At 37.5% G+C, this 24,459-nt stretch overlaps 2 protein-coding genes across 2 annotated transcripts; one reads left to right on the top strand and one right to left on the bottom strand.

Annotated features, from left to right (window-relative positions):
* Window positions 1-461: 461 nt before the first annotated feature.
* On the bottom strand, window positions 462-16,879 carry abhd3 (abhydrolase domain containing 3, phospholipase). Its single transcript, XM_057335199.1, has 9 exons — window positions 16,499-16,879; window positions 15,421-15,584; window positions 9,940-10,122; window positions 6,467-6,512; window positions 5,227-5,339; window positions 4,347-4,520; window positions 3,578-3,626; window positions 3,309-3,474; window positions 462-3,207 (listed from the first exon to the last, which is right to left on the bottom strand). The coding sequence occupies exons 1-9, from the start codon at window positions 16,658-16,660 to the stop codon at window positions 3,026-3,028; spliced, it is 1,239 nt and encodes a 412-aa protein (XP_057191182.1). The 5' UTR covers window positions 16,661-16,879; the 3' UTR covers window positions 462-3,025.
* Window positions 16,880-17,978: 1,099 nt separating this feature from the next.
* On the top strand, window positions 17,979-24,315 carry ro60 (Ro60, Y RNA binding protein). Its single transcript, XM_057334089.1, has 9 exons — window positions 17,979-18,316; window positions 19,048-19,633; window positions 19,892-20,112; window positions 21,155-21,301; window positions 21,419-21,556; window positions 21,661-21,777; window positions 22,755-22,871; window positions 22,953-23,096; window positions 23,219-24,315. The coding sequence occupies exons 2-9, from the start codon at window positions 19,066-19,068 to the stop codon at window positions 23,369-23,371; spliced, it is 1,605 nt and encodes a 534-aa protein (XP_057190072.1). The 5' UTR covers window positions 17,979-18,316; window positions 19,048-19,065; the 3' UTR covers window positions 23,372-24,315.
* Window positions 24,316-24,459: the final 144 nt, after the last annotated feature.

The raw sequence follows: 24,459 nt of genomic DNA, 5'->3' as shown, positions 1-24,459 counted from the left end.
CTTCACTACCCAGTGTTTTGTTTATTTTTGTCTTTTAAAAAGATGTTAATGCCTGTCTGCAAATGGGTTCTGTCTACTTATTTGTGACTTAATTATACATTCCCTCAGCAGCAGAATGTATATTTATATTTTACCAAATTAATCATGATCAAGCTTAATGCTTTAATTATTTTCACTAGCAGAAAAAAATAAATCAAACATATTTTGAAGAATGTTGGTAACAAACATTTGCCCCCATTGACTTCCATTATCTCGAGACAAAACAACAAACATTCCTCAAAATATCTTATTTTGTGTTCAACAGAAGAAAGAGTCCCATACAGGTTTTAAACATCATAAGTGTGAATAAACGATGACAGAATGTTTATTTTGGGGTGAACTATCTCTAACATTTTGTTTCTAGACCTGTAAGCAACATTGTACTAAATCCAGCCGCTACATGGCCAAATCATCACTGTGTTCATATTCAGTCATCAAAAATACATTAAGAAAGCAAAACCGTCTAGTTAAATTCCACAATTTATTTAAGACCACAAATGCACTTATAATCCATGTACATGTGCATTTATTCTACATACAGTAGACTATCTTGTATTCAAATCTTATTGCTGCACATGTTGAATACACAATCCTTTTATAAATTTATAAAAGGAAAGACATCTTCATGGAAAAATATGTCTGTTGTGCTACAGGTTATGCGATGCACGTTGTTTGTACAGTTACTCAAGACACTTAGAACAGTGACACATGCTACTGAGAAACAGGATGAGAAGAAGCAGAGAGGAAAGGCAAATCCACAGGAGACCTCGTGGTCCTCAAATCTGCATCGACAGTAAGAAGCATAATATGAAGCAGCACCTTAATAAAAACAGGTAAATACAACACATGGCAGGGCGGTTTCTTTTTAGGTTTTGATAACTATGTCTATCATATTCTTCCATGAAAGTCCCTATATGTGCAGTTAATTCTTCACCTGCATATTCATAAAACAATTTCTTCTGAAAGATTTGCAAAAGCATACGTCCTTCACATTCTCACACAAATAATGACTGCTCCTGTTTTTATACTTATTTTCTTTTCATATAATATCATTAAGGAGCCGGAGGATTTTATGACACTATCGCATAAAGAGCCATTTCACCCGTAAGTGAATTTAAAGCAAGCAGAGGTTTCGGGAACATTTTCAATGTTTCAACATTGTAGACAAGCAGTAGCTCAAGTCATTTTCACATATGAATTCAACGAATCCTTGAAGCCACATTCGGCCAGTTCAAGTGAACACACTTGTGGGACTAACACAGGTTAAACTCAAAATAGTGCAATTGTCACATTCAGTTAAAATGTACATCTAATTTACAATTGAACTAGTCAGTGTCAATATACCAGTAATGAATGACAAAAAGTGCACACAGTACATTCTTAACAAATTAAAACAGTGCAATGTGGTAGATACAATCGGTCTCCAACCTAAAAACAAAACTAACAGAAAATAGTGAGCTGGTTAGTCTCTGAAGGCTCTCTCTAGAATTAAAGAAATTAGAATAAGTTAGTGAAGGGTTGGAAACAGTATACGTGTTTTACATACATTGGAGTGACTTCTCTTTTTTAAACTGGCCGAACACACTTTTATTTACTGATACTAGAAAGACAAAAATAGTTTAATCTTCCTTTTTTAACACTTTTTTTAAATAAGGCCTTGGTGCAACAAATAAGAAATCACTGAAGATGACTGACATACTGACTGACATACTGTTTGACACACTGTAAATACTGAATTCAACCTTCCTGTTTACATAACAAATGAACTGTGACAAATGATTTTACTGCGAGGACGATTTTTAGTCACAGATTTTAAAGAGTTAAAGGAAGAAAAAGCTCAGCTTAACAAAATGAGCCTACACATATTTGAAGATTGAGGCATTGAATTGGGATATTGATGCAAATCTCACAAAGAAAGCGTTCTGGTCATATTTTACTACAACTTAAAAAGACAAAAATGTCAAGTATTTGTTTTCAAATTAAAGGTTATTTGTTTATAAAGCAATGGTAACCTTTTAATAACATACTGTTATTTCAACAACTAAGATCTAAATAGTTTCCTATAAACTATAAACAAGTGCTCTGTTAAGAAAAAAACAATATTTTGAGTTTTATATGTGAATTAAAGCACAATGCAATGCCAAAATATGTTTCATTTTGATTCCTTGGTTAAAAAAAAAACAATAGAAACCCAATAGGAACCATCACAGGAATTCTAATGGTTACCATTAAAACCCCATTATGAACCATAAGCTTTTTTCGTTAAAACCATTACAAAATTCCTTTTTGTACGTTTTGGCCATTATTCCAATATGATAAATCTGCCAGGTAACACCCCAGCAATAGAATCCATCATATACCAGACTCCATTATAGTTTTCATTAAAACCAACACAATTCTCATCTGTTACATTTTCTATTTGGTTTTGGGCATGGTTTTTTTTGTTTGTTTGTTTTTTTCAGGAAGGTTACGCAGGAAATATACAGTACATATTTATTATATAATTTTTAACAAAATTTTTGGGCTAACCTTTCTTTGTGAGATTCACTTGATAGTTGTCGCTATAAACCATGTTGTTGTTGTTGTTTTGAAAGTCACCCTAAATTGGATGTTCAAGACATGCAATGTGTAAGATTAATAAACGGTTGTTATCTAATGAGAAAATGGCATGATTCAGAGTTCCAAACTGATGTTTATCATGCACTCATAATAGTAAAATCTTTATATGAAAATAACCAAACATAATCACCAAAGCCAATAAACACAAGCAAGTGCACCAATGAATGGACGGACCATGTGAATACCTAAGCAGCATTTCAATTCTATGAATGTAAATAAAAAGATGTGCTTAGTAATATAAAAATAAATACATGAACACACAAACGAACAAAAACAATCCTGGCCTTTAAGTGAACCTGTGCCCTTCAATTTGGAAATGGATCAGGAATTTTTTGCTCACGGCTATCGAGAGGGAATGGATGACGGGTCAATGGAGGTCAGATAGACTGCAGCTGTTCTCAAAGACGGCTTTAGTGAACTGCCGGAAAACGCGGTCCATGTATGTGCTCTGCCGCGGCCACAGGCCCTCCAGGAAGCCGATATGACCGCCGTGGCAGGTGATGAGGAGAGCAACATTTGGGTTCTGCTTCACAGCCTCTACTGGAAAGGCTGAAGAAGAAAAAACTGTGACTGGCTGAAGACCAATAAATAAAAATAGATCGATAAAACCTATTATGGGTCCAATAAACTACATTTAAGTAAAAACTCACCGTGATTGGGGGAAAAGACGTCGTCAGCCGCATTGAGGCACAACATTGGCACCTGCACAGAATTGATCTTATGGATGGGGCTGGCGTCTCGATAGTAGTCCTCATTGGACGGATAACCAAACATGATGGATGTAAAACGTTCATCAAACTCTCGGATTGTTTTAGCCTATAGAATGGACAGAATAAAATGAACAACCATAGTATACTAAAGACCAAATCTGTAAAGAGAACTGTATGTGGTATAATTCAGAATAAATTACATACAGTACCTTCATCACATGGTCTATGTCGTACTTTTTTTCAAGAACAGGTCTGTGACTGCAAAAAAGAAAGAGAAGATGAGGTCTAGAATGTAATTTATACCGGATCTATATTTAACAACAAGTCACACAACCATAACCATTCACCATTACCAGTTCTTACAAATGCCATCATTATTCAATGATGACTGAATAATAAAAAGACATTTCCAAAAAACACCCAAACACTTTAAAGTACCGTGGAGTACTGTACCATGTCAATACTATGAATATGTAATAAAAAACTAAATTACTTAGTATGCAGTTTACAGTGTATAAATCTGTGCACAGTATATATTTTTAAAATAGCATAAAAAACTATCGATTCGATTTTTCGATTAGACGAATTTTATTTTTTAAAACTAATTTAATATTCCCAGTCCCCTTTCACTCTGATTGCATGGAAAGTGTTTGGAACATTAGAGCTAATAAATTATACTAATAAAGTTCTCTGAAAAGGGTAAACTGTCCCTTTAAAGAGTTGACAAAATTTGAAGCACTGCCAAATAATAAATATCCAAAATAATGCACTAAATATTTTAAAATGTCTTCTTCCTGTCCTACGTCCTAACATTATAAAAAAATTTAACATTCAGCGGCTGGCACAATAATCTTACTAGGCACATTTTGTAAACAGGGATAGACAGGGACAGGCGGAGCCAATGTCATGCGGCGTGCTGCTACACACGAAACTACTGCAAATTAAGCCGTGCTTATCCCCCCCATAACCCCCGCTGACCGGTCCACAGATGCCTGCAGGCAGCTGGTGAGGTAGGAGTTGAAGAGGAAACGGTCCAGGGGTTTCTCCAGTGAAGCTGTGCACTCAAACACATCCCAGCCGGCCGAGAAAATCACCACGCCCTTCAGACGCGTCTTGCGCCCTTTCCGACCCAGATAGTTGGCCAGCATCATCCTGCAGGATGTTAATATAATATAAGTATAACAGCCATAACAGAGAGCGTTTATTCACTAAACATTCATGCATGTTATATCCCGAAGCACATGAGGCTGGTGCATTTTGGGAATGCTGAAGCTGACCCCTTTCTACCCCTGAGACTGAGAGGATTAAAGCAGCGCTCTGCTGCTGACTCAAGATTTATTTTGAAAGAGGTAGAAAAGTAGAGCGAAAATACACAAGTACAGAAGCGTTTGAGCTGAAGTTTCATTAAAATCACACGACAAGGATATAAAAGCAAGAACAAGCAAGGCATGTATTGGCAACACATTATAAAACATATAAGTTATTAATCACATTATACAATGATGTCTTATAACGCTTATTATGGAATCAGCAATGTTTTAGCCGTGCAACCTTCACCAGGCATAAAATTAATCATGGATAAAAAACGTAACACATTGAATATGGGTTCACTTGCAACCAGGATAAAGGTGGATTGAGGTGCAATGTGTTTTGATGTTATTTTTGTAATATAAATAATATTGGTACAGCATTGAGTCATCATTTCACAATCAATTAGATCACTTAGTTATGTGTAACCACTAACCATACAGATTAATTGGTAGGGAAAAATGGAGCTTGAGTTTCCAGGTCCATGTGATTATAACAGCTAAACTCAGATTTAAGGGCTGGATAAACCCCCAGTGTGTGTAAAGCTCACCCGCCCATAGAAACCCCAGCTGCCATGAGCGGAGCTTTGTCAATGGTCCGCTGGACGTGTTCTATCACCAGCTCCAGATCCTCTGTGTTGGCTGCACAATACGTCCTGGGCGTCTATAGTACAGTGAAGAGATTATATGTATATATACAATATACTGTACTTGGGGAGATACAAGCCTTGTGAATGCAATTAAATATTCATCATTCTGAACTCTCTTTGTTTGGTTTATTCTGCCTATCTTCTCATTTCAGAGCAGTGAAATAGTAAATCAATATTCTGCCGGACAAGGCTACATTCAAAATTCACTCAAAAATGAAAAGTCTGCCATCATTTACTCACCCTAAAGTTGTTCCCTCAAACTGTATAAAAATCTTTGTTCTGTTGAACACAAAAGAAGATATTTTGATGAATGTGGGAAACAAAATCGTTGTGGGGCACCATTAACTACCATAGTAGTTTTTTCCCTAGTATGGAAGTCTATAGTGCCCCAGAACTGTTTGGTAACAAACATTCAATCAAATATCGTCCTTTGTGTTGAGCAGAACAATGAAATCGACACAAGTTTGGAACTACTTGAGGGTAATTCATGATAGAATTTGTATTTTTGGGTGAACTGTCCCTTTAAGAACTGTGTATTTCATCTATATGAGATTTTGGTAATTGTTTAAAATGGTTTGTTGACAGCTGTTGTCTAATCAAATTTCTCTTAACCAAAAGAACACGTTTTACCACTGAAGTGCTAGTCAAAAATAACATTATTTAATATGTGCTTTGAAATAAAAAATATATACTTCCAGGCATGTTGACCTTGAAACTGTATTAGACAAGGTCATATAATCTTTTAGGTCCATCTAAGAAGGTTTTTGCCTATATGTTTCCAACACAGGTTTCAGGTTCTGCCAGTTATCTATGAATATGACAATAACAAAGATTTCAAACCTCTCTATGGAAAAGCCAAATCATGTGAAAGACATTTTTTTATCTACAGGTCTACAGGGTCTTGCATAACAAACATTACATAACTACAAGTACAATGATTCATGGATTTGTTCAAATTCATGCTGACACCGGTGTGCGACACCTGTGCCAAGCACCTGTACTAAAGTCTTGCGTTCAGAGGAACAAATCAGTCCGAGGTCAAACCTCACACAGTTCTGAAGAGTAGTGATATGGTAAATGATGAAAATGTATGTCATTTATAGAACAGAACATATAGAAAAGATGACAAGATTATTCTTACCAGTAATTTTTCCCCAGATACACCTCTGTTGTTGAATACAACACATCTGAAATGTAGAGAAGAGAATTCAGAATTACACGCAGTGTGTTATTGAAGTCTTGATTCTGACTGGTTGACACACACATTCAAAAGCTGTCGATGGATATTCTTTAACTGACCAGCTTTGAAGCTGTCAAATATTCCAGCATATTTGCATATAGATATATATTTGCATTTTAGTGTAGTTTATTTATTTATTATTCTTAATAGCATTCCAGCATCTATGGCTGTATTCATGGCGAGAAGCGTCTAATCCACACACAAGTTGATGTCCACACCAGTTAGGGGAAGGGCAATTTAGCATCTATGTACAGTATAAATATAGATATTGTTCACTTCCACTAAATATTAAAATATTAAATGAGGCCAAGCGTTAGGGTTCCCACAGAAACAAATTACTTTCCAGTTATTTGTAATTACTAAATAAGGATTAAAAATGTTATAGAGATCATACTTCGTTATTTCTAGCAAAAAAAAGACTTCAGACTTTTCCTACTGGTCCTGTGTCTGTTGGGTTTCTCAGTTAGTCCTGTTGACATTGAGTCACCCACTATATTACCATTGGCTGGATTTGTTTTGAGATATGCTCATACTGCAAGATCAACTTCAGTTTTTGACAGATGACCATAAATTACATTCTGGTATAATATGGAAATCATTGTTCACTTTATGATGACAAGCTGTCCAGCCCTGAGTCATACTTCATTACATTCATCACTATACTGGTCACACAGCCATAAAATGTTGTCTTTCCTAATACCACATTGCTTCAGATATACACCTGGTGTTGACACTGAAACACACTTTTACTTGCCATTGCGTTTTACAGTAGTTTACTTGGATTAAGTAGTTTTTGGATTTGTAATCTTATTGAAAACTTCTAATGCTGAATAAAACATAAATATTTTAGATACTAATGTCTGTATAGATTCCTAGCAAATGGGAGCCTCTACCGGGGTTATAACTTGATTGTGCTATCTGTTTATCATGCACAGACACTATGTACAGTACAGGGACATAAATAAAAAAATGATGCGTGGACCAAGGTGTCTGAGATTGTTTGTGTTCCTGGTGAGTTGCTGATGATGTGCATTAACGTTATACATTTTCTGTAAATAAGCGGGAATTTCATGCTAACTTTAGCGCCAGAGCATGCAAAACAGTGTTAACCATGAACACAAAATCCACACCACACAAATGGCTTTTAATTGGTTTATTTCGTTAGCAAACGTGTAACTACAATAAAGTTCTTTCCACCGATCAATTTCTTGTGGTCAGGCTGCACAAGATCAACAAGCTTGTTTGCTTGCGGCCCCTTTAAATACAAGATAAGATTTCGATCTACGTCAGAGCATCAGCGCGCCCAAGACTCTTTCTACAGTGTTGTTGGCAGGGCAGCCAGAGCGATTTTTGACGCTCTCGACGGCGGCGGTCTGAACGCTCAGTAAAGCTAACATTTACCATAGTTTACAAATAACTAGACTACACTGACAAGACAGGAACTCACCCACGTGAATCGAAATGAACCAGCACAGGACAGAAAACACAGGTTCATTATAAAGGGATCAAATCAAGAAGGGGACAGCTGTGGGGCATGAAATAGTTAACAATCAATAATGAGGAAACGAGGGGGCGGGGACAAAGACGAGACCAGCCAGAGTGTATTGCATGCCATAAGGGCCAAAAAATGCCTCTCTCCACATTAAACATGAGGTTCTGTCATGATTCTGCCTCCTCGTGTCATGTCTTTCTTGGTCTGGCGGCAGAACCATGACAGATTGCAAGAACTGCTGCCCTCCAGGAATGCAGTTAGACTACTTATGAGGTCTGCATAGGGGCTACATGTACTGTAGTGTAAGATAACTCTGGTCATATTTTTATCAACTACATACGCAAACAGGGACGCATCATATAGGATTGGGAAACCCGCCACAGCAATTATCAACTTCTCCTTCATTTTGCTTGGGAACTAATGTGGTCGGAACCAAAGTTTACAGGGCTGCTTTCTCTGGAATCATCTCAAGCGATGGACTTCTACGTTCCGATTGGTTGCCGCCGAACCGCGTCATAGCTCATTACCATAAAGTTGACCTGATTTCAAGTCTCCTTGACGCCCTCAATGGCCAAGACGCGCCGCTCCTCACCGCTGCTCGCCGCCGGCTCACATTGAAAATGAATGACTTCCGGCAACTTTGACGCTCTCGACGGCGGCGGTCTGAACGCACAGTTAGTCCTGTCTAGTTTAGTTAGTCCGTGTTCCTGTTTATCTGTCATGTTTATATCTTTGTTATTTTACCCACTCGTGGGTTTTTGTTTTGTTATTATTATTAAAGTCTCTTGTTAACCCCTTACCCGCTGTCAGCGCCTGGGACACAATCTTTAAAAGGGATAGCTCACCCAAAAATGAAATATTTTTCATTATTTACTAAAACTCAAACCTGCATGACTTTCTTCTGCAGAACACAGACGAAAATATTTTGAAGAATGCTGGTCACCAAACAACATTGGACCTCATTGACTTCAATCGTATGGACACGAAACCACTGAGACATTTCTCAAAATATCGTCTTTTGTGTTTCACAGAAGAAAGAGTCCTATACAGGTTTTGAACAACATGACGCTAAATAAATGCAGAATTTTTCTTTTTAGGTGAACTATCCTTTTAATAGTAGAACACCCTGCATGCATCAATCAGTGTACAAACGACGAAATGGGTTAAAAGAGAAAGCTTTAACTTCCAGTTGCAAAACAAAGATTACATCAACTAACATACGTCACTAACACAGTGTAACTTCAGCATATGGGTGGCCTTTTTTGCTGCGGCATGGAAAGTTGGTCTTAGGTAAGCTGGAAAGCTGCAATTCATTAAGCGGAGGACACGGGCCAGAGCGAGAAGATGCTGAGTGAGCTACTGTGGCCTCACGCCTCTTGAGATTTAGAAGAATGAGTTCCTGACAGTCGCCTGAAAGTACCCGCCTCTGCATCCCTGTGGGATTTAATACAGAGCTCAGCTCTTTGTTGAAGAGTCTCTCGGTCTACATAGTGTGACAGCATCTAACTTCACACCTGGCCGATTGTGGCATTACAGAGGTTTCGTGAGGTGTGGCTATACTGTTTTACATTGATCTACATCATAGCTGCACAAGTTCCTCTGATGCAGGTGTGCTATACAGCTTACAAAAAGATCATATCAACCCATAATAAGTCTTATTATTGACTAAATGTTGATGGTTTTTTTTATTAAATTGTTGTTTAAGCTTCCTGCTTTCATTTATCACATGTGCGGTAAGATTGAAGGTCAGGTACTGTGCAGGTCTGGGAGACTTCCAGGAACTTACTGACAATAATAACCCTTCACCGATCAGTCAAAATATTGAAAATTTACATTTTCTGCTATGAACTGGAGAATGTGAAGACTGAATAAGGCCGCTCACCTGAAACCCAGATCCCGGCTCTGCTGAACCATATGCAGAATGTAGGATTCGTGGCTTGTGCCCGTCAGTCCCGGGAGCAGCAGCACAGTGGGTCGTGTGGATGGGTCCGGGTGGGACGAACTGCCATCATTGTCAAACCAATCCAGAGAGATCTGACCTCCATCTGCTGCTCTAATGAGCTCACTGCCGGACACACACACGCCGAACCCAGAACAGAGGGAAACAGCTTAATTTAGCCGGAGGAACATTCAGTGAGCAAAATTGTGTGTTAATACAATATTAAGTCCTCGCAAATGGCACAATGAGAGAAAATACAGGGCTATGACAAATGCCTAAAAAGTATCATGGTTTTAATATGGTTGCTTGGACATACGCTGCATTAATGTTGTTTTGTGAGAGTACAACAGAGAGCCATGTAAATAGCATGATGCATGAATATGGAATTCATAGTACATTAACCCTAAAATGAATTTGGACATTTAAATTTTTACTTGAATATTCTCCTTATGCATTCTGTATTAATGCTGCTTGGTTGAATATTTTTCAATCATACTGTACATTGCTCTATATTGTACAAATATTGTACTTTTGAGTAGGGGTCAGTTTGATTTTGTACAGTTAATATGGCTTTCCTGGCTTGATGTTCAAATGCATTTATATTTTTAAGGAAATGCTGCTTTTAGTTTTATAATAAATACATTTGCACGCTGCCTATACAATATATCATGTATCGTGTATCTAAAATGACACCAATTATTTTTTTTATATAATTCAAAGATCAGACGCCCAAATAAATGCACTCACAGCTGCTTGAGAGCATAATAAATCACTTGTTAGTTACAAAACAGAATAATTATAATAATGTTAGATTAAAGGAAAAGAGAATAATTACATTTACATTTACGCATTTGGCAGACACTTTTATCCAAAGCGAATTACGTTGAATTATACTATACATTTGTTTCTATGTATGTGCCATCCCCTGGGATCGAACCCACAACCTTGCGTTGTTAGCACCATGCTCTTACCACTGGTTTTTATTACAAAAACATACTAAATACAAGTTTTCATACTGATCATACATTCCATGTACAGTATTTATTTTTAATACATTTTTAAATCTAAAATACACTAAATAATGCTGTACAACCTGAGACATTTGATTAAAACAATGATAAAAAATTACTACAATGACATTTACATTTACTACAATAGTTTAGATTTGGGACATTTTACACATGCAGAATATACATGTAAATTATTAATCGTTTTCAAATGAAGTTCAGTCTGTATCTGATCTAAAGCCAAAGACAGTTTGCTGTCTGGCACTAGTAAACTCCACCTGTGCTCTGAACTGACATCACTTCACTTGCTGGATATTGCTCTTCCTCCAAATTCTAAACCAGTGTTTGACCAAAATGGATTATTGTCAATTTAACAGTAAATATCAGATTATTAAATGTTTTCAGATGCCTTTGTTTGTTGTTTTATTTGGCCTCACCATGACTCTGCGGGAAGCGTCTGATTCCTCCTGAGAGATTTAATCTGTGTCAAAGAGCTCTTGTGTTATCTCACCACGGGAGCTGAGATATCTACCCCAAACCCACGTTCCCAGAAACGACACGAGCCATGTAACCAAGTAAAGCTGCATGTGTGGTATGTAATTTCAGTCTGCTCATTAAACATGCACTCTCTCTACTGAGTCTGTCTGCAGTCTGTGCAAACAAGACTAGTCTGTACTCTGAATGTTGACAGGTTTTTTATAGACATGCAAACCCCACCTCGCAAAATACCAGACAGTGATAGACTGGCACAGCACATACTGATAACAATCTATTTCAAACATTTGTAGAGGGGAATAAATAGAACATCTGTGGTGTGTCTTGCATCAAACAGAGAAGATCTGGGTTCAAACCAGCTCTACTGACAACATCTGACTGTGACAGTAACTTTGACCCTGAGTTTGTAACAATAAACACAAATCCAGGGGCAATCCAGGGGGTTTACAATCAAAGTGAAATCTTTGGGAAAAATGCACGTTGGAACCGTAAAAAATGGTATTATTTCTTTTATCTGTGGAATTACAGTACTAGGTGAATGAACTTCTGGTTGCCAACATCATTTATAAGCAGAGTCTGTGACATGTAAAGTTCGCCTTTCTGGAGAACGAGAGAATCTAAAAAACGGTCTGCACATTTGATTTCACACAAGTATCATAGTAGTATGTTTAGCCTACGTCTGAGTTATACTTGCAAAAAGAAAATGTGGACCTATCCAGTCTATCCAGGAAGTCTCATAGACTTCCATTATCAGTGCACTACTGTAAGCACGGAAAACTGACATCAGCACATCACAGAAATAGCACATAACTTGTATTTAAAAAAATATATAAAAATATTTCTGCAGCTTGATTGTATGATATTCTGTTTGTATCTGCATTCCCAGGAGGTTCTGTTTCCAAAACAGATGCCCCAAATTCACACTTGACTAAAGCTTGCTGGAGATGTCAGAGACTCCATTGGGCTTCAGCGGATGACATCACACACAAGAGCATTCAGTGTGTCCCAGAATGCATCACACCCTTTCTTCCTAATGGGAATGCGCAGCTGCTGGGACGGTCAAACTCAGACGCCCTTGACTTAAAACACTCCGTCCTCAATCATTTCACACAAAGAGCACAGGATCCGTACGCAGATTTACCACTCCACCACATGCATGTCTCTCGCGCTTCGTATTAAGACGAAGACGGCGGATTAGCTATCGATTCTAATCTCATTAAAAACTATTCAGGTGAAGAGTTGAACAGAATGGTGAAGGCTATTGTTTGCTTGCATCATCTGAACGTTTGGCAGAAATGCACAGCGGACGATTTCTCTAAATTGGTCTAATGAGGTATATACTGCAACATTAAATCTGTTTAAACCTAATTGATAACCTATGGTCACAACCCTACAATAAATGTCAAGCTTTTACAACAAACAATGTTTTACCACAAAACTCATTTTACTTTAAAATTAAATATACAGTATATTTCGCATTAAAGAAAAATGAAGACCTTGTTTTGGACCAATAAAGGGACAGTTCACCCGAAAATAAAAATTCTGTCATGAATTACTCTTCATAGTTGTTCCAAACCTGTGTGGATTTCTTTGCTTGGTTGAACACAGAGAAAGATATTTAGAAGAATGTTTGTAACCAAACAGTTCTTGGACCCCATTGACTACCATAGTAGGAAAAATTACAATGGTGGTCAAAAGTGCACCATGTTTGCTGTCCTACATTCTTCAAAATATCTTTTGTTTTGTGTTTAACAGGACAATATATATATATATATATATATATAAAGTAAGTGGTAGTCAATGGGAGTTTATGTGTCATGGCTCTGTTCTCTCCAGTGTCTCGTCATTGGCCCCGCCCCCTCTCGTTTCCTTGTTATCTTTCCCTGAGTGTTTTATGTTCCACACCTGCCTTCGTTCGTTATCCCACGTTTGTCTTCCCTTTAAATACCCTCTTGTTTCTTTGTCCTGGGCTCGTGGATTGTCTTTTGGATGTTCTATGGATGTTTGGTGTGGTTCATTTGACGCCGCGGCTCAGCCTTGCCTTAGCCTTAGCCTTAGCCTTAGCCTTAGCCTTGCCTTAGCCTTGCCTTGCCTTGTCCTGTCCGTGAGTCCTGTTTAGTTAAGTTAGTTGATTTTTAGTGTTCTTTGGTTTTTGTCTTGCCCCCTCGTGGGAAGCTTTTCTTTGTCTTTGTTAGGGTCTTTGATTATTGTGTTTGTCCCCCATCGTGGGTGTTTTAGTTTCTGTTTTTTGTTAAAATAAAATCTTGTTTTTGTTAACCCCTTACTGCCTGCCTGCCTGCATTTGGGTTCTTCCACACACAGTTCGTGACATTATTATTATTACTATTATTATTGGGTGAACTATCCCTTTAAGACCTTTCATATATGTCAGCAGCCCACTTTAACTAAAATAATCAAATTATTATTACTATAATGCCAAATAATAAAAATACTACTACAGAGTAAGTTGAATTTAAAGGCAAATTTATGTTTCAAAATTTCATGTTGAATATATTACACATCAGTGGTTGTCAAACTTTTTCGTAGTAAGGCCCCCTTTGTGTTGGTTGCATTGCTTTGTGTGTCCCCCCAAATAAAGTCTTATGATCTTAAACTTTTTTTATTAAAATGTTTAACTTTTTATTAAACCAAATACAGTACATATTAAATTATACAATGCTGGAAAATCAATTATTTTGGTTGGTGGTCTAATTTTTCTGATGTTTGATCGCACAAAACTTGGACCCATCTTGGGGCCCCGGCCCCCAGTTTGAGAACCACTGTATTACATATCACTGCTGTTCTTCTGAAACCTCGTATCTCCATATTTTGTTATTTTTGTTTTTGCCATAAATCATTATTTATTAGTCATGCTTTTGTGTGTCACGGGGTTTTGCAAATATCTAACCAATAAAAAGTATTAAAAAGTGCTTGTCAACTTTGACAAAACAGTATTTAATCATTTAAAAAGTGGTGTTTTTTCCTTTTCCTGAAAAGAGCTAATTTTGACATTTGAGGTTTCAGAAGATCAGCAACGATAAGAAATAAGCCGAGCATATCTGGGAAGTCTAGGTAGTTTCATTTTGTTCACTTGTTAACCCAAGATCCATAGCAAAATATTGGAATTTAATTTTTTTTGTAATTTGGACTAAAAACCTTGCATGCAATACAATATGACCCAAACATTATTTTGTAAGTTTTACCCTTTAGAGGTCATGTTATTCCAATAAAGTGCAAGCATTATTACTCGCGTCACTGCATTGACTGAAATAATGTGCAATCATCAAAACCGTAAAGATGATACACAATTTTTTTTTCTCCCATTATGCTGAGAACAGACGTCCTCTGAAGATGAGTACTGTCTTAGTACATCAGCAAATCAATGAAATGAATGCTGGAAGAAGCTCTCTGATCATCTACCAAGGGCACTTGTATATGTAAACGAAGGCTAAACATATCTTCAAGTGGAGAGACGAAATCTGCTTAGACTTAAAATGACGATTCCAACACCAAACCTGAGATCATTCTTACAAGTTAAGCATAAGGACACCCTGCTTTCTGCTAAATTAATTCCAGATCGAGATATTACTGACTTATGCTCTTATTATTTTATAAACCAGAAAACTATGGACAGCACCAACATTTTTTGCCTATTCATAAATAAAGAAGCTACAAATCCCTATCAATGTTTGAAACAATGCACTCCACAACCAAATTTGCATGCAATATCTGACACTCTCTCAAGTCTTGAGTTCTGACATTGAGTCTTTTAAACAGCTTGATTCAAAGACTGCAGAGCAATTATCAGCCTTTATCAATAACCGAGCATTTCCCAGAAAGCATTTATTGACCTTATATAAGGTTAAACAATCATCCTATCGCATTCAAAGCATTTCCACAGTTAAGGAAATGTGCTGCTTACTTTCTGTAGTTGACCCAGGGTTTGGCAGTCACAAAGGGTCTGAGCAAAGTTTGGACTCGGCTCTCCCAGCACCAGAAAGTTGGGTAGTACGTCTCTGACACCACAGGACAATTGTCCTGCAGGAACTGATGAAACTTCTTTCCTCCAGCTATGAGTATAGGTTTCTGAAAAGGGAAAGAGCAGACGAATTGATGCATGCTATGAAAGCAAATTTTCTCTATTTTTTAACACACTTGATTAAAATCATAAATTGGTCATGAACTCAGTTCTGGGAATGTGCAGCGGTCTAACCCTTTTCTAGAGCTTTATAAAATACAAAAATAGCATTGTTACCTAAGAACTATAGTACATAATAAAAAAAATATATATATTGTGTTTGTCAATATATAAAACAAAAAACCTATAATGCTGTACTAATAGCATACAGCACTATTTACATATTGTAATATAATAAGGTTTTAATGTATCAAAAAATAAAAAAGATACTTTTCCACCTTCAGACCTAAGTGATTTTAATTTTGGATCCTTTTTATTTTATTAGTTAAATCATATAAAAAATGTGGTTTCTTATAGAAACATTCTGCTTATATTATACAGATGTCTTTGAGGATGACTATACTTTTGAAATATTCGTCCCATTATCAATCAATTAATCGTCCCTTAAATAATTGATCTACTTGAGATGCATTGAACAAGAAATCACTGCGCTAGTTTTTACTGCGTGCTGTAAAAATCCGCAGACTAACAGTTTGTAGCTACAACGTGATTTTTAAGGTCTTTGCTGTAATCTTGGATTTCCTGTGTACTTTGCTTTTGTAAAAAATACAGGATTATTTTACAGCACTGTCCAATCCAGTGCATTATGTCATCACCGGCAAAGGAGTCGACACAGCTAACGCATCATTACGTTTCTTTATCATATGAACACAGACACGGATCGAGCGAAGACAAGGGCTGAAATGACGTCATTAGCCAGGCGCTGATTGGCGCTGTCAAGCACCGCAAATATGACCAGAGCATCCAAATTCCGAATCACGCCGTTAATTCTCAACGCCGCTAAACTGTCACCTTAACTTACCTTGGCCACAGAGATCAAGTAGTAGCAGGCATAGGCGGCGCTGAATCCGAGCACTACAGACAGTCCAAGCCCCGAGCCGAATAGCCCGACTTTAACTTGGTTTTTGAGGTAAAGTGAAAGGTCACTCGTAAATAAATTAAAATTAAGGTCCAGTGAAATCATTGCCTAGACCCTGTAAAGCCCCACGGTTCCTGCTGCTGAAAGTCGGCTCAGCTCTGGATGCTGATGTGCTGGAAGGATAAATTACGCGTTTAATTTTCACATGTAAAGATGTCGGTTAACCGAGACAGGAGTTTTAATATGGGAGAATGGGTGGTGCTCTTTTCAGAACAGCCGGCGAAGCGCAGAGGTGCAAGTCAATGCTGCCCATAGAAATGCAACCCGGAGGACGGGAAAACAGAAGCAAGCCGAATGGGCGGAGCTTAGCGTGTCAGTGTTTCTTTTTTTGTATGATTGAATTGCGCCAACGTTCATTCAAACTCGCACAGTGGATGTAACGTGGCCGAAAATATGCATGTTAATTTATTTTTATTCGCTATAATGTATACTTATTATTATAGCTTTGTGTATGCTTAGTATGTAGGATTCTGCAGTGTGCTCACATGCTTCCCGTTGCTTTACTCAACGCTTATGAAAGCGAACCAATCATAACTCGTTTTCTTTGTAGCGATCAATCTAAAGTAAAAAAAGCGAGTAAAAACGTAGCTGTCTGTTTATGTAGATTTTGACAATAGCCTTGTATAACTTATACAATTCGCCAGTTAAACAGTTTTGAACCTTAGCTTGCAGGCTGTCTTGGATAACAATGCATGTTAATTTTGTTGTGAACTAAAAAGACCTGGTAAAACAAATGAAGGCTGATTGCTCAATGAGTTCGTCTTGTAAAATACGTCTAGTTACCTTGGGAAAAAAACCTTTTTGTAATTGAGGAAAAGTGGACTATATTGCCCTCTAGTGACACCTGCCAGGAAGCATTGGTCGATTCAATTCAACCTCGTCTGTTTTTATTGTTTATTGACTTTCTCTGGTGGTGATCACGTTCGCCTACATCACTAAAACGTTCGCGTGGTAACTAGAAAGCATGTCATGAAATGACTACGAAGAAACAGCATCAGGAAAATCATCATGGGACCTTAACATCTATGCAATTTTGCTTTTTTTAGAACTGACTTTGAGTGTAGAAAAAAATGAAAATGATTATTAGAAATGTTATGAAAGTAGCCCTATGAAGGTAACTTATAAAAGAAAGAAAAAGCATGAAAGATGCCTACTTTATAAAAATAAAAAGTTTTCAGTTTTCCTGTTAATAACAGGATGTTTGTTTATTCAGTTTTTCTTTATTTAAGCATTTACTATTCATGCAAAAGGTACCGTTATTAAATATTTTATGGTATCATTTACAATTGTTTTTAAATTACATTTAAATTGTAACTTTCTGATGTTTACCTAATGTTTGTTTTTTCAGAACGTTCTCTTGGGCGGCGTCTCACAGAACCTATAAACCCTAAGCCGCCTAGCTAGACAGCATTCTGAAGTATCATATCTGAACTTGCTTATAACACCTCAGAAATAATGCTAACACGGATCTTACTAACTTAAATCATCAACTAAAAATACAGTTCACGTAGAATATGCTTGTGTTGCCCATCAATGTCCAGCTAGACAGCTCGGTAAATTTGTGACACTACCGCCGTGTTGCTCACAATCGGGAAACAAACGTCGCTCTCCTCCTCTTCTCTTCTGCCTTGAGATTTTCAGGGAGGCGCTGCAACTTTGGTTGGGAGGGTAAAGAGACGTTAGTAAATAAGACAACAACAGGTACAAACATTATGAAATTTACCAATGTTGCTAAATAAACTTAAAAAATATATTTATTTATACAGACAGAGTTTATTATGCGATCAGAGAGTAAATTAGCATCAGGCTAACTCGTCTCCATCTGCGCTCTTCATCATGTGTATGTGATTTAAAGGCTTTGATGTTCATGTTGTTTATCGGCGATGTGGTGTTTCGAGCCCTTAAATGTGAACTTTATTGGCTTGGTTTATGTATTTTAGGGAGGCTTTGCTCGCCTAGGCTCACTGGCTAGCAGGATTAAAGCCGCTAGTGATCTTGAGCCTAATAAAGCTGACAAAACACAATGATGCGCTTTATCTAACGATATGCCCACAGAGAATTTTATATATATATATATAAGATATGTGTATAACAACTGTTTAACTTACAGGAGAATGCTCATATGTGAATGAAATCAAACAAGATTTATTAGTAATCTAGAGTCTGTGTTATATTTACATATTTTCCCGACGTGCAAGGCAACCTACAGTCACATAGAAGTTATACATTTTATTAGTATGTGTGTTACCTGGGATGCGAACCCATGACCTTTGCGCTACTAACGCAATGCTCTACCAACTGAGCTACAGAAATATTATCGTTACTTATGTTGCCCACAAATTAACACAAATTGTAATTGTGCAAAAATGTGTGTGTTATGTTGATAGTTCTGTGCTCTAGTCTGATATTAACCACTGTAATCTGTTTTGAAGACTGAAGGAGAGGTAAATATGGATCCAGCATCTCCCCCAGAACAGCTGTCAATTGTTCATGAACAGGTGCTGAACTCATCGGGCAGATCAGTGACCGCAGCTGTATGTCTACACCGCTTCCTCTGTTACGGCTCGGAAACCTCCACGTACACCACTAAAGAGTGTTCTCTGGGTATCGAGAACGCCCTGTCCCTCATGCAGTTCATTGAGGGAGGGCGTGGCTGTGAGGTGGTAGAAGAGGTCAGACACTTGAATCTGGAGGGCCACACTGTCCGATCCAATCCCAGCCTCTTTGCCCTGGCTGTCTGCTCGCAGCACGCAGACTGCAAGACCAGGCAGGCTGCCTTCAGGACGCTGAAGGAACTGTGTCGAACACCGGCGCAACTCTTCACGTTTGTGCAGTATAAGAAGGAGCTGAAAGAGGGATCTGGGATGTGGGGTCGGGCTCTACGCAGGGCTGTGACGGATTGGTATAACAGCCAGGATGGTATGAGCTTGGCGCAGGCCGTGACAAAGTGCAAACACAGGGCAGGCTGGTCTCACCAGGACCTTCTCAGGCTGTCCCACATGAAGCCAGCCAGTGACAGTGAGTGCAAGTATTAAATGCAGAAGATTGAAGAAATGAAAGTGTTATGATAATATATTTATTTACCTTAATGATGTTCCAAACCTACTTTCATTGTGGCACGAAAATTAAGGTTTAAGATTTTAAAGAATATCATAATGTGTCGGGAGAAAGAAAGCCATAGTGTTGGGGAAAAATCTGGAAACAAACTATGACGTCATCAGTCAGAATGCTACTTCAGTCACAAAGATCGCTGAGATGTGTTTTTGTTCTCCACAGCTGTTGCACTTGTTTGCAAATACATCACGAAAGGCTGGAAAGGAGTTCAGGAGGCATATGGTGACAAAGAAAAGTCGGAGGATCTTCAGAAAGTTTTTGCGTATCTAGAGGCTGTGGAGAAATCCAAGCACTGTACTGATGAACTGGAGCTCATTCACCTCATTGAGAATTACCGACTGGAGAAAGAGCAGATTCTAACCAACCACCTAAAGTTCAAAGAGGTCTGAAGCATACTTCTGCTGCTTTGATGCTTTATTGACTAGATTTAAGATGGCATGATCAGTGAATAGACCTGTTTTTGGTGTTTACTAAGGCCTGCATCATCCGTAACTAAAACATTTAGAACATGACTTAGCAACTCTCTAGCAACTACTCACAACACCCTAGCATTGTAGCTGAGTTTTAAAGGGGTCATATGGCGTGAATACGTGTTTTTCTGTGTCTTTGGTGTGTTATAAGTTGCCCATGCATGTGTTAGACACGTAAAATTGCAAAAATTTAAGTGTCGGAACAAAAGATGCATTCTATCTAAAAGCGAATGCTCAACCAGACCTGCCTGAAACGCCTCGTGTAACCACACCCCCACAAATCTACGTCAGTTAAAGGTATGATTTGACAAAGACCGCCCAAATGTATACGCAAGTAAGGTGGGTGTACCTGTCAGTACAATTGCTTTGGAACCTGATGTTCCAAATATAGTAAGAGGCGTCAGATTTCCGTCACACGCTTGCAGTATTCGACCAATCACTACGCACTGGTTAACTGGCCAATCATAGCACACCTCGCTTTTCAGAGCGATGAGCTTTGTAAAAAATCTGCACGTTTCAGAGAGGCGTATAATATTTGTTTTAGTCGTGTCATATGACCCCTTTAAATGTATAGTTCACCCAAAAATGACAATTCTGTCATCATTTACTCACCCTCATGTAATTTCATACCTGTATAAATTATTTTCTTCTGATAAACAAAGAGAAAGATATTTGGAAGAATGTTAGCAAATACAATATTTTTTTACTACTATGGTAATGTGTGATGTCCCAGAACTGAAAATTGCTAACATTCTTCCAAATATCTTTCTTTGTGTTCAACAGAACAAAGACGTTATCAAGGTTTGAAACAACCTGGGGGTGAGTAAATGATAACAGAATTTTCATTTTTGGGTGAACTATCCCTTTAAATTGATCCTGAAGGGTTGAGAGCGCATGTCTGGACACTCACATCCATGCTTTTTGATGTTTTATTTTAACTTTACATTTTTTTCAGGTATGGAAAGCTTTGCTGAAAGAGATGCCAGTGGTTGCTTTAATGAAGCATTTGGGGAAGTTGACGGCAGACAAGTTTCTGGCACGAGGAAGTCCATATGTTGCCGCTGTTTGTGAGAGGATTCAGGAAGAGACGGCTCTGAAGAAGGTCAGGTTATAACAACATTCATTTACATGTAAGACAGTAGTAACATCTAGCAATACTCTTTACTTCAGAATTGTTCATTTAATATTTACAAAATGACATATTTTGTATAAAATTCAGGCAAAAACACACCCGTTCAACATTCTTGTAGCGTCTGAAAATTATAAACGGGGTCATGGGAGGCGTGGCAAACTAAAATGGGAGCCAGAGAGAGACATTGTTGAAGCCCTGGACTGCGCCTTTGGTAGAAGTCTTTCAGTGAGTCGCGATGTGAAACAAACCATTTATACTACAGAAATCAAATTAGATACATTTTCATCGGTTTGTAAATCTGATGTTAACTTTTTACTGTTTGTCACCAGACCGTGGAGCCCACAGGCAAGCGTTTTTTGGTGGCTGTTGATGTGAGTTCCTCTCTGAGTAGTGTGGCTCATGGTAGCTCCATCAGTACTGTGGCAATAGCAGCAGCGATGTGCATGGTAAGAATTCACCACTACGTAGCCAACTTACTGTTTTACTTGCTGTGAACTGGTTCTCTAACACATTAAAATGAGTGCTAGACTGAAACCAAACTAACAAACAGTGTTGCTTAAAGTGATAGTTCATCCAAAAATGATGTCATCATTTACTCAACCTATTGTCATTTCAAACATGTATAACTAATGGCTGGAATACACTACAAGACTTTTCAAATCTGAACAGATTTCTTTTAAACTAGACATCATACACTTGCAAACTTTTTGAAAGTTTCAGATAGAAACACACTAACTGATCAAATCTGCAGATTGGCACAGACTTTCTGCAACAAGTCCAGACTGAAACTCTGGGCAAAATCTGAGCAAAATTATTGTAGTGTATTTTAGCCTTTACTTGCTTCCGCAGAACACAAAAAATACATTTTGAATAAAGTTGGTAACCGAACAGCACTGGCCCCCATTCACTTCAATTGTATGGACACAAAAAACAATGCAAGTGAATGGGGGCCAGTTAACAACATTCTTCAAGATATCTTCTTTTGTGTTCTGCAGAAAAAAGAAAGTCATAAAGGTTTGAAATGACAAGAGGGTGAGTATGGCAGAATTTTTATTTTTGGACAAACTACCACTTTAAATGTTGAAGTTTTAGGAAGTGTGTGTGTGGCTGTGTCCGCCAACAACATATTTTACATTCCTGCTGCATTCTTTTTCTGATGTGAGGCTCTGGACTTGTAAACATACTGAGATAAAGAGGCACATAGTTGCAGTATGAAAAAGTCATTGGTTAAAATATTATTGTTTGATTCTAAGGGGAGAAAAGGGAATCGAGGGGAAAACTAAAATGCTAACAAATAAGGTATGATATCAGTTATCATCAAATGAACTCATCAATCTGCACTTCAACCTCATTACAGTTAAAGATTTTGGTGGGACATGGACATACTAAAGTAAACATGCTGTTTCTCTGTCAAATCTTGCAGGTATTAACACGAACAGAACCAGACACACAGGTTGTGATCTTCTCTGATGGAGCTGTGGCTCCCTGTGCTAAATCGTCTGATTTGACACTAATGCAGGTCGCAACACAGTTCATTAAGGTAAGATCTTCATTTTTCTTCCTGCTAACTTTAGAAATAATGGAATTTGGGATGTTAAATTGTTTGATATGGCTTCTCTAGACTCCTGGTGGCAGCACAGACTGTGCCTTACCCATCACCTGGGCCTCTGAGAATGACAAAACTGTGGATGTTTTCATAATTTTTACTAATAACCAAGTCTGTGGGAGGGAAAATCCAGCTGAGACGCTTAAGACATATAGACAAGTAGGTGCAACATAAGCGAAAGCAAGAATAATGTTTTTACATTTACATATAGTGATTAGTACTTTCTCCATTTTGTAGACAATGATAAAGGTAGTTACAATGCTTGTGTTTTGTCTCTTCAGAAAAGAGGTGTATTTTCCAAACTTATTGTGTGTGGCATGATTGCCAGTGGCCTGTCTATTGCTGATCCTGAAGACCGTGGCATGCTGGACATCTGTGGGTTTGACTCTCGAGCAGTTGACGTCATCCGTAACTTTGTATTGGACGTCATTTAAAAGGGATTTGTTAATAGCAGGCAATAATTTTTTACAAAGAATAAGGGGGCATTAAGGACCCCAAATTAATGAAGTACATGCAAAAAAGACAATTATTACATATTAATTTGATAATCTTGCTATACGTTTTACGTTTCAAAACAATTCTAATTCAACATCCAGCAGGCTGGATTAATTTCAGTGTAAATCAAGTGAAGCAAATTAATGTTTTACTGATCCCAATTCTGTATGTTTTTTATGTTTACCCTAGTCCAATGAAATAGTTGTGTTTCTTAAAACATAGCTAATGTACAGTTAGGCTTTTACAAGTCTAGAATTTTTTGTTGAAAAGTTGGACATTTCATTCCAAGTAATGTGCTATATCATAAGAGGCCTTTCTAATTATGTGTGATGTCTTTCTTCTTTATATATTATTTAACATAACCACTGAACGTGCACCAATAGTCTTCCACAGTGAAATGAAATGCTAAATATTTCAAGGCAGTAAATTGGAAATCAGAAGAAATCTAATATTCTCAATTCCATGTAGCCTAAAGTACTAAACTTGTCTGTAATGTTCTGATGTTGAAATACCTCAATTGTTTTGTGGTCCAGTAACTTGATATTTGATATACAAATACTAATAACCTTTTGTTATGATTAATGAAAGGACACTGTATTTTTGATACACTAAACAACTAATTACATATTCAAAAATCTTAGTTCATTAATGTATGGAAAGTTAAGCTTTTGCTATTCCTGTTCATGCGTCATGCGGTTAAATCAAGGATTCTTATAAAGTTAATGCTGCTAGTATTTATGTAAAGAAATTGTAGGCACAGACTAACAAACACTAAAACTTCTGTAGACAGATACTACCGGTTGCTTTGAAATACAAAACTGAATGTACTGTTATATTTGTGTAATATTAGAGATATAATTGAGATTTAAATAAATACATAAATAATCAATATGCTGTGTTTAATTATGCTGTGTTATAAATTGGGTATTTTATTGTAGCCTATACAGTACCATTTTCAAAAACTGTTTAGCATGTGTATTTGAGTCTTTAAAGTTGTATACATACATTGTTTTTTATTGAATGTTGT

Source organism: Triplophysa rosa, linkage group LG5 (assembly GCF_024868665.1).
Source record: "Triplophysa rosa linkage group LG5, Trosa_1v2, whole genome shotgun sequence".
NCBI lineage: Eukaryota > Metazoa > Chordata > Actinopteri > Cypriniformes > Nemacheilidae > Triplophysa > Triplophysa rosa.
Note: the sequence above shows the minus strand (reverse complement) of the source record. Positions and strands in the feature narration are given on the sequence as shown.